Consider the following 11,508-nt stretch of genomic DNA (forward strand, 5'->3'; position numbering starts at 1 on the left):
CTGAAATTATAGGCTAGCGATGAAATAAATCTATCTGTTAAAAACACATATTTACATAGAATTTCTTTTATAATCATGACTCATGTGGTTAAAAAGTAAATTGCACCTGCTCACCGTCTGCCTGCTAAAAATGAATTTGTTGCTGTCACGATGCTGTCAATAACTGTAAATAACAGGTTGCCAAAAGGATATGTGTTGGCAATGTTTATGGGTTCATTTGTTTTGATCAGCGCATAGGACTCTATTTACGGCCTAATTGATTGGTTCATTTACTGCACGGGCAAAGGTCAATAATTATAGATAGCTTGTCGCCCATTTTCCAGTCCAATGGAATTTCGATCAGTAAGCTTATAAAATGAAATTTGTGTTAGTAGATTTGTACGATTTCGATAAAGGCAGAAGAAATTGTCATCTAGATATACATAATTAAAGGTGAGAAAAAAACTGTACAGCATTCATAACCTCATTAATATACGCAGCTAAAGTGCGATCCAATCACAGATAATAACTTTTAAATACACGGACGCAAATGCAGGTCATTGAAAAAGTACTATAATGACCGCGTCTCGTGATGTAACTAAAAGTACGCTCTACAATGACCGCGTTACGTGACGTGTTACGCGTTCGAACAATTTACGCGGACGCTGGCCGCCATATTTGGACATGACCAATCGCATGATTGCGTGCTAGTGTGATTGGTCGCTAGCGGTAGGCCTATTTCCTTAATGGGCTATTCGATTTTTTACAGGGAAAACGACAGAAAAAGTTAAAATTGTGCTCTGTTTTCAAATTAAAAGAAGAAAATGTGACGTAAATTGAATTTAAAAAAGTGAAAAGTGACGGTTATGAATAGCCCTAGAACTCTGGCCATAGTATCCGTGTTTACTTGCACTAGGGCTAGAGGCACTTACATTGAAAAATTTGTTGGAGATGCTTGGACGATCAAAATCAATGCTTGATCGAACCAATACAAATGTGTGTCAGGTCACTAATTAACATGATAAAACTCACTTGAGAACACACAATCGCCGGTCATTTCTAAAGATGCATTTATACTCAATCGCTTTTGCAGAAATCTGAATAGCACGCATGATCAGTGTACTAAATCGCCGTCGTATTTGCCTGGTGAGCATGCGCATGAATCGCTGTTTTTCAAAAGCGACACGTAGGCCTATATTGACACCCTCTGTCGGTCAACATTCTCTAGAATTGCACACATAACTTGTGCAGTTAACGACAATGATTCAGTCTGATGATGAGTAACCCATGGGCCATGGGTATAAACACAGCTTTACACAATGACTAATTTACATAGGCACAAAAGACCGTGTTCATGTACCGTTACTCAGCCAAACACGGAGAGAAGAATCCGCGGAGATCTAATTGAGACATTCAAAATCCTCACAGGTCTAGAAAATACAGACAAGGATAGATTCTTTCAAGTTGTTGATGAGAGCAACACAAGAGGGCACAGTATGAAAAATATTCAAGCCAAGATTAACCAAATCACTCAAGTGTAGACAGGACTTTTTCTCCCAGAGAACTGTAAATGGATGGAACAATCTCCCACAGCAAGTCATAAGTGCAGAAAATGTGAACTCCTTCAAAAATGCACTTGATAGTCATTGGAAGAGATATGGGGTTATAAAGGCACTTTAGCCTATCCACCTCCCATTAAACCGTAAGTGTAAGTGTAAGTGTAAGTAGGTCCCGGATGTTAGGTACATGTTCCTATCTCGTCAACGTTATACCTTTCCAACAAGGAAAGAGATACGAAAAGCGAATGTCTAGTTATGAATGAGGTTAATGACTTTGCATCAGTTATTTTTCGGTACCTTATTGTGAAATATCTAAACATTGTGCTTTGGAACCGAGGAATATCAAGACACAATGTTTCACAATACCCTCAAAACAACTGATGCGCAGTCATTAACCTCTAATTGGCCCACCCTAGGCCATGGACAATCCTCGGTTTGAGCCTTTACTTAAACCGTGTTTGTAGGGATTGTTAGTTGCACGTATAATGTACATGGTGACCACAGTCTGAGGCAGCACATGCAATGCCATGATCATGGTCACTGATTATGTACATTGTATCCTTATTGTGTGTTTTGCAGGGGACAACTTTATATCTAGAACATACCTCATAATCCTTGTTGATTTTACTTAGCATCACTTTTCATGAAATAAAACAGCAGGTTATTCCATTTAAAATCCACACTACCCCTGTGGAAGATTTAGGAAATATCTTCCATGGGGGAGTATGAATTTCAAATGGAATGAATGTATTAATACATTAGCAGCTAAAGCCATGATTTTTCCGTGTTACAAAATTTAAATTCCGTGTTACAAATTGGATGATTCTGTGATTTTCCGTTTTACATTATAAAGCACTGAAAAGTGCATACATTCCCATACAAGCATGTTTTTAAAAGTGCAATTTGTCTTATATAATTATATGTACCTTTTTACTGTAGTCTCCCCTCAACATCCCCATTAAAATTAAGCATCATCAATTGTCTTGTGTGTACTTCCGATAGCTGTATCGGACAGAATCTTGCATCGTAGGCCTAGAATAAATGCTAGAATGGATTGTTTAATGGTTGATTACTGCTAAATTATCACTGTTTTTTTTTTTTTTGCAAATCGACACAAAAGTTAGACATTTTACACAGATTTTTACTACTTGTGGCATTTTCAAATTTCTGTGAGCAAACCCTGAATTCGTGAATTTTGCAGTTTTTCCAGTATCACAGAGAAATCATGGCTTTAATTAGCAGCTCCATTTGAAACTCACCTTCCCTTAGTGGAAGATTCAGATTGAATCTTTCTCAGAGGGTGTATGAAATTCAAATGGAGCTGCCTAATGTGTTCATTCCATTTGAAATTCATATTCCCACTTTGAAAGATATTTCCTAAGTTTTCCACAGGGGTAGTGTGGATTTTAATGGAATAGCCCAAAAGGCTACTTTATGTTTGTTAGCAAGGCCTACAATTTGTTTTAATTATAATGTTCGTTTAATTGAAGTTTATTATTTATTTTAAACAGGTGCCACGATTATCTTGAACAACAATGTAAATGTGACCATGGCAACTGCACCAGAATCATCTCAAGATCCTCCAGAAGCAGTCACTAGGATGCTGTCTCATATAGCTAGCAGTGGAGCAATTATTAAAAGCCAACAGAGAGATGAAGAAGATATCGGTAGTGACGAAAAATTCACACTCTTAGTGGACATGTGGCATAACAATCCTGTTGTATTTTTGGAACGATTTCACAAATATTTACAGGAAGACGATTTAGATTGTTTCGATGATCTATCCCATCAATATGAAGTCAATTTTTATCTGAGAGAAGTCAGGAAAAGGTTGGACAAATTAAAATCGGCGGTTAGCGTGCGTAATCGGAGGTACGAAGCTCTGAAGAAATTGCAAGAGCAAGGAAAATTTTTCAGCGATGATGAGATGAAGGCGCGGGATCCTTTGATGTTTGAGCAGCTGATTGGACAGTATCAAACTGATGAAGAGAGGAAAACAACAATAGATCCTGCAGATATGAGGTTTTCCAATATTCTGTCAACATTTATAGTGGAGCAGGAGCTAAAAGAGAGGTATGGAAGGGAAAAGAACTGGAGGATGATATGATGGAGGAAGAAGATTCAGATGAGGACGAGGAGGAGGATGATGATGATGAGGAGGAGGACGATGAAGAAGAAAGTAGTGACAAAGGTAACGACCATAAAAAAGACTTGATTAATTTCTACAATCCTACAAATGCATATATCTATTTCATGAATCGCACAAAAAGTTTAAAATCGTTGACCATCGTTTAAAAATCGTAACCCATCGCAGACCACCGTTTCAATGCCGCAGGTACTCGCAAACGATACTGCAAACAATATCCGCTCTCCGGACAAAAAGTCACTGTCGCACCAAGATCGTTATAATTTCGTTTGCTTGCCGCAAGCGGTCGTCAGGGTTCGAGATGTGACGCCGCTTACCGTTGTTTTTCGTCAATGGTCGTTGACAGCGACTACCAAACTAAATTGTGACGACCTCAAAACGACTAGAGACGGCTTCGCACGGTATGGAAACATCAAAGAAATGAGGGTTGCGGTCTCCAACGAAATTTGAACGGAATCACAACTACCTTTTTTGTCGTCACAAAATTTTCAACATGTTGAAAATTTCCCGACGTAATAATTTCGGCAGTCTCGCGGTCGCTGACGGATTCGTCAGCGACAACTAACGGCAACCACGATGAGTGGCGGTAAATTCAAAATTGCAATTCGCAGCTTAACGTCGCTTGCCGTTCACCCCTATTCGTCACAGTGTGACCGGGCCTTAAGCATTGAGCATGCTGACTGGATTAGCAATTATGTTGAAGTAGTTTTGTAAACCAATCAGGTTAGACATACTTTACTGGCGGGTCACATTAATTAATACCGTGTGAGGCTGGTGCGTTCATTGATTGGCTTACGATTGCAATGAATGGTTTTTGCAAAACGGGTTATGGCGCCTGTCGCAAATTTTGCACACGTCCATGACGTCATGCCCCAGTGCCACAAGACTTTGCTTTTCTGCAAAAGCGAGCAAGTGGTATAAAGTCAGTTTCACACCTGCTGTGATTTATGAAGCGCATCCACAGAGCATTTGACAGTTCTTCGTAGATTTTGCAATTCTGAGCAACGGGATGCCATGAAATTAACGATTATGTAAGTTAATCTGCAGGATCGGTAATAATTAATATTTGTTTTATTTTCTGAGTAGTGCATGTTGAAGTTTGTGGTTTTGTATGTTATGTGCAAGCCAAGAGTGTTTTCAGAAAGCGTAAATTGACAAGCCGTTATGCTAACTTGTCCACCTTATATGTTCGTTTGCCGATTAGCTGGACACATCACACATGAAGTGTGATGTGTCCAGACTGGATATAACGCTACCCCTGAACTGAAGCTGAAGCTGATACCTCTTCCAAATACATGTAGAATCCATGCATGGTGCATGTGCATGATGAACATGAAATTGAAAGACATGATGTTCAAATTTCTACAAACTACAAGTAATACAAGTTCCACTCTCATTTGAACTGAAATTATAGGCTAGCGATGAAATAAATCTATCTGTTAAAAACACATATTTACATAGAATTTCTTTTATAATCATGACTCATGTGGTTAAAAAGTAAATTGCACCTGCTCACCGTCTGCCTGCTAAAAATGAATTTGTTGCTGTCACGATGCTGTCAATAACTGTAAATAACAGGTTGCCAAAAGGATATGTGTTGGCAATTTTTATTGGTTCATTTGTTTTGATCAGCGCATAGGACTCTATTTACGGCCTAATTGATTGGTTCATTTACTGCACGGGCAAAGGTCAATAATTATAGATAGCTTGTCGCCCATTTTCCAGTCCAATGGAATTTCGATCAGTAAGCTTATAAAATGAAATTTGTGTTAGTAGATTTGTACGATTTCGATAAAGGCAGAAGAAATTGTCATCTAGATATACATAATTAAAGGTGAGAAAAAACTGTACAGCATTCATAACCTCATTAATATACGCAGCTAAAGTGCGATCCAATCACAGATAATAACTTTTAAATACACGGACGCAAATGCAGGTCATTGAAAAAGTACTATAATGACCGCGTCTCGTGATGTAACTAAAAGTACGCTCTACAATGACCGCGTTACGTGACGTGTTACGCGTTCGAACAATTTACGCGGACGCTGGCCGCCATATTTGGACATGACCAATCGCATGATTGCGTGCTAGTGTGATTGGTCGCTAGCGGTAGGCCTATTTCCTTAATGGGCTATTCGATTTTTTACAGGGAAAACGACAGAAAAAGTTAAAATTGTGCTCTGTTTTCAAATTAAAAGAAGAAAATGTGACGTAAATTGAATTTAAAAAAGTGAAAAGTGACGGTTATGAATAGCCCTAGAACTCTGGCCATAGTATCCGTGTTTACTTGCACTAGGGCTAGAGGCACTTACATTGAAAAATTTGTTGGAGATGCTTGGACGATCAAAATCAATGCTTGATCGAACCAATACAAATGTGTGTCAGGTCACTAATTAACATGATAAAACTCACTTGAGAACACACAATCGCCGGTCATTTCTAAAGATGCATTTATACTCAATCGCTTTTGCAGAAATCTGAATAGCACGCATGATCAGTGTACTAAATCGCCGTCGTATTTGCCTGGTGAGCATGCGCATGAATCGCTGTTTTTCAAAAGCGACACGTCGGCCTATATTGACACCCTCTGTCGGGTCAACATTCTCTAGAATTGCACACATAACTTGTGCAGTTAACGACAATGATTCAGTCTGATGATGAGTAACCCATGGGCCATGGGTATAAACACAGCTTTACACAATGACTAATTTACATAGGCACAAAAGACCGTGTTCATGTACCGTTACTCAGCCAAACACGGAGAGAAGAATCCGCGGAGATCTAATTGAGACATTCAAAATCCTCACAGGTCTAGAAAATACAGACAAGGATAGATTCTTTCAAGTTGTTGATGAGAGCAACACAAGAGGGCACAGTATGAAAATATTCAAGCCAAGATTAACCAAATCACTCAAGTGTAGACAGGACTTTTTCTCCCAGAGAACTGTAAATGGATGGAACAATCTCCCACAGCAAGTCATAAGTGCAGAAAATGTGAACTCCTTCAAAAATGCACTTGATAGTCATTGGAAGAGATATGGGGTTATAAAGGCACTTTAGCCTATCCACCTCCCATTAAACCGTAAGTGTAAGTGTAAGTGTAAGTAGGTCCCGGATGTTAGGTACATGTTCCTATCTCGTCAACGTTATACCTTTCCAACAAGGAAAGAGATACGAAAAGCGAATGTCTAGTTATGAATGAGGTTAATGACTTTGCATCAGTTATTTTTCAGGTACCTTATTGTGAAATATCTAAACATTGTGCTTTGGAACCGAGGAATATCAAGACACAATGTTTCACAATACCCTCAAAACAACTGATGCGCAGTCATTAACCTCTAATTGGCCCACCCTAGGCCATGGACAATCCTCGGTTTGAGCCTTTACTTAAACCGTGTTTGTAGGGATTGTTAGTTGCACGTATAATGTACATGGTGACCACAGTCTGAGGCAGCACATGCAATGCCATGATCATGGTCACTGATTATGTACATTGTATCCTTATTGTGTGTTTTGCAGGGGACAACTTTATATCTAGAACATACCTCATAATCCTTGTTGATTTTACTTAGCATCACTTTTCATGAAATAAAGCAACGGGCTATTCCATTTAAAATCCACACTACCCCTGTGGAAGATTTAGGAAATATCTTCCATGGGGGAGTATGAATTTCAAATGGAATGAATGTATTAATACATTAGCAGCTAAAGCCATGATTTTTCCGTGTTACAAAATTTAAATTCCGTGTTACAAATTGGATGATTCTGTGATTTTCCGTTTTACATTATAAAGCACTGAAAAGTGCATACATTCCCATACAAGCATGTTTTTAAAAGTGCAATTTGTCTTATATAATTATATGTACCTTTTTACTGTAGTCTCCCCTCAACATCCCCATTAAAATTAAGCATCATCAATTGTCTTGTGTGTACTTCCGATAGCTGTATCGGACAGAATCTTGCATCGTGAGGCCTAGAATAAATGCTAGAATGGATTGTTTAATGGTTGATTACTGCTAAATTATCACTGTTTTTTTTTTTTTTGCAAATCGACACAAAAGTTAGACATTTTACACAGATTTTTACTACTTCGTGGCATTTTCAAATTTCTGTGAGCAAACCCTGAATTCCGTGAATTTTGCAGTTTTTTCCGTATCACAGAGAAATCATGGCTTTAATTAGCAGCTCCATTTGAAACTCACCTTCCCTTAGTGGAAGATTCAGATTGAATCTTTCTCAGAGGGTGTATGAAATTCAAATGGAGCTGCCTAATGTGTTCATTCCATTTGAAATTCATATTCCCACTTTGAAAGATATTTCCTAAGTTTTCCACAGGGGTAGTGTGGATTTTAATGGAATAGCCCAAAAGGCTACTTTATGTTTGTTAGCAAGGCCTACAATTTGTTTTAATTATAATGTTCGTTTAATTGAAGTTTATTATTTATTTTAAACAGGTGCCACGATTATCTTGAACAACAATGTAAATGTGACCATGGCAACTGCACCAGAATCATCTCAAGATCCTCCAGAAGCAGTCACTAGGATGCTGTCTCATATAGCTAGCAGTGGAGCAATTATTAAAAGCCAACAGAGAGATGAAGAAGATATCGGTAGTGACGAAAAATTCACACTCTTAGTGGACATGTGGCATAACAATCCTGTTGTATTTTTGGAACGATTTCACAAATATTTACAGGAAGACGATTTAGATTGTTTCGATGATCTATCCCATCAATATGAAGTCAATTTTATCTGAGAGAAGTCAGGAAAAGGTTGGACAAATTAAAATCGGCGTTAGCGTATGAATCGGAGGTAACTGAAGCTCTGAAGAAATTGCAAGAGCAAGGAAAATTTTTCAGCGATGATGAGATGAAGGCGCGGGATCCTTTGATGTTTGAGCAGCTGATTGGACAGTATCAAACTGATGAAGAGAGGAAAACAACAATAGATCCTGCAGATATGAGGTTTTCCAATATTCTGTCAACATTTATAGTGGAGCAGGAGCTAAAAGAGAGGTATGGAAGGGAAAAAGAACTGGAGGATGATATGATGGAGGAAGAAGATTCAGATGAGGACGAGGAGGAGGATGATGATGATGAGGAGGAGGACGATGAAGAAGAAAGTAGTGACAAAGGTAAATATATACTTGTAATTTTCTAGACAATTCTGATTTAACTCAATAGATAAGGTTCTTAGTATCTGATCCAGAAAGTTCACTTACTTGTGTACGTTTCAACAACACCTGTTGTGTTTATCAACACTTGATGGGTAGTGACTGCTACATGTATTGGCACCCGACGCTAGAAGTAGTTCCAGCGTTGATCTTGGAGTTGCCAGTTGGTTTGCCTCCAAGGGATCCCTGTTTCAGAAACTCATCATATGTGAGATTTTTGGTACTGTCCTTCATCTCTATTCATGGTGGTGCCCTCCTCTTTCTTATTTCTATAGCAACTCCAAGATCAATGCTGGAACTACTTCTAGCGTCGGTCGCCAATAGCAGTCACTACCCATCAAGTGTTGATAAACACAACAGGTGTTGTTGAAACGTACACAAGTAAGTGAACTTTCTGGATCAGATACTAAGAAGTAAGAACCATATCTACTGAGTTACTCTACCGATCCTGATGAATTTGTTCAATCAATACAGATTAATACCTTAAGGGATCTAAAATGAGTGTTTATTGTGTTTCGACAGTATTTTTTGTGGGACATGAGAGCACCTCAGACCTATCGAATTGCATTCTGAATACGAAGCATGTCTTTCTGATATCAAATATTTTTCATTTTTTTTTATCACAATATAATACAAATTTTATGACAAATTATAAAAATTCGATATTTTTCAAATTTTTGATATATAACAGTCCTCGAAGTAAATTATATAAATCTAATGACATATTCTTAAAGTGTATGTGGCAGGGAGGAAAAGCCGACGGTCAATGGAAAATTTTGACCTTTCATACTGAAGATATGGATTTTTTCCCCCAAAAGACCTAATTTTTGTTGTTGTTTTGGGAAAAAAATCCATATCTTCAATACAAAAGGTCAAAATTTTCAATTGATCGTCGGCTTTTCATCCCACCTACATTGTATAAATCATCAGATTTATTAAGTTTACTTCAAGTACTGTTAAATATCAAAAATATCAATTTTTAATGATTTGCCATAAAATGTGTATTAAATTGTAATTTCAAAAATCAAAATTATTTGATATCAGAATGACATTCTTCAGATTCAGAATGCAATTCGATATGTCTGATGTGCTCTAATGTCCCATTAATAAATACTGTCCAAACATTCATACCCCAGCCCTTAATAGGATGAAAGTATGAACACTGTTTGTCTGGCACGCTTTCTACAGCATGGAAGTTTGGAATTCAAAAATCTGTTAAAGGGTGTTAGTGGGGGTTCAAATTCTGGGATATAAAGGGTAGGGTGTCTAAAAAGCATGGGAGCGATGTATAAATCATGTGGGTAAAGCTACCAATTGAAAAAAAAATCATAATAAAGTAATTTGATGGTCTCAAATAAATCTTGAATAAACAAATCCAAACACCTCTTTAAGTTTAAGATGCATTCGCAGTTCATAAAAATAGAAAAAAAAATGGGAACAATTATATAAATCAGCTACCGGTACTTAATTAGCATCTTTTGTGCTGAAAATTTAATCAGGTAGAGAACCTCTGGCCCTGCTATCCCTACAAAGTTTCATCACTGTACCTCATATGGATATCAAAACATCTTTATGCACTGCACAGTTCTTGTTTTAACCATTTTCTTTTTAATGTTGAAGCATGCTTGAATTCATAGTAAATACTGGCCACTAGTTAGACATTCAGAATATTGAATGCAAATTATTTTAAGTATTCCACACATAATTAATCTTAAAGTCATTTCTGTTTTTCATCAGCTTTTTTTAAATGTTGTTTTTCAGATGAGCCAACATCTTCTAAATCCTCGAGAAGAAAGCAAGTAAAACAAAGTATGACAAGCATGGGTACCCCATATACAAAGACTGGGAACCAACACCAGCTACTGTGCAAGAGAAAGCCATATTAAGACAAGAATTTTAACCCACATGCACCAAAGATTCCTGAGTGGACAAGAAAAAAGACAATTTTGATTATTCTGAAGTGGACAACAATGCAGAATATGACTCTGTTGATATCAGAACTCAAGATGAGGAGGAGATGTACTTTGATGATGAGGACCCTGAGGATGTTGGGTCTGGGGCTTAGGGTGGTGATGGGGTAAAGATGGGTGGGGAGGATGAAGGAAAGAGGATGAAGAGTTGGAAGAATGGGAAACTTTTGGTAATGATGTGGAAGAGAAAAGGACAAGTGATGATGAAAAGAGTGAAATACCAATGGACAGGTGAAATGTGTAGGTATGATTTGTGTGTGCAATTGGAGGAGTTTATTATTGGTTTCTTGGCAAGGCCTTGAAATTATTAAAACACACTCATTGCAACTTACCTGAAAAGTATCTGGTTAAATTCTTGCCAAGCTCCAATTGGTGATATTAGATGGACCTGGTTCAATTACTTTGCTCAAGTTTACAACCCATCTTCAACAACTCTTCCTTTACCTTTGTACAGTAGCCAAGCGTTAATCAATGATGAATCAACAGTCCAGTAGTGTTTACGCGAACACAAGGTTACGCGTAGTCGTGTACATGTTATGTGTGAGCGCGTTAAATTTGTCATGGAACTTATGCGTAAACACTCTCTTATGTTGGAGGTAGCAGCTAAACATTACCGCTTTATTCTTTAGTTTTATTGCTGATATCAACAGAGAAATCACTGACCTTCTTCTAAGTTTGAGT

General features: G+C 37.7%; 2 protein-coding genes across 2 annotated transcripts; both read left to right on the forward strand.

Moving 5' to 3' along the window:
- Positions 1 to 300: 300 nt before the first annotated feature.
- On the forward strand, positions 301 to 7,256 carry LOC140152199 (coiled-coil domain-containing protein 97-like). Its single transcript, XM_072174498.1, is given in 4 exon segments — positions 301 to 432; positions 3,050 to 3,619; positions 3,622 to 3,729; positions 7,204 to 7,256. Coding segments are annotated over 3 exon segments (693 nt in total). The 5' UTR covers positions 301 to 432; positions 3,050 to 3,087.
- On the forward strand, positions 5,355 to 10,925 carry LOC140153128 (coiled-coil domain-containing protein 97-like). The gene is given in 4 exon segments (XM_072175770.1): positions 5,355 to 5,518; positions 8,139 to 8,426; positions 8,429 to 8,818; positions 10,619 to 10,925. Coding segments are annotated over 3 exon segments (765 nt in total). The 5' UTR covers positions 5,355 to 5,518; positions 8,139 to 8,176; the 3' UTR covers positions 10,744 to 10,925.
- Positions 10,926 to 11,508: the final 583 nt, after the last annotated feature.

Source organism: Amphiura filiformis, chromosome 5 (assembly GCF_039555335.1).
Source record: "Amphiura filiformis chromosome 5, Afil_fr2py, whole genome shotgun sequence".
In the NCBI taxonomy this organism is placed as follows: domain Eukaryota; kingdom Metazoa; phylum Echinodermata; class Ophiuroidea; order Amphilepidida; family Amphiuridae; genus Amphiura; species Amphiura filiformis.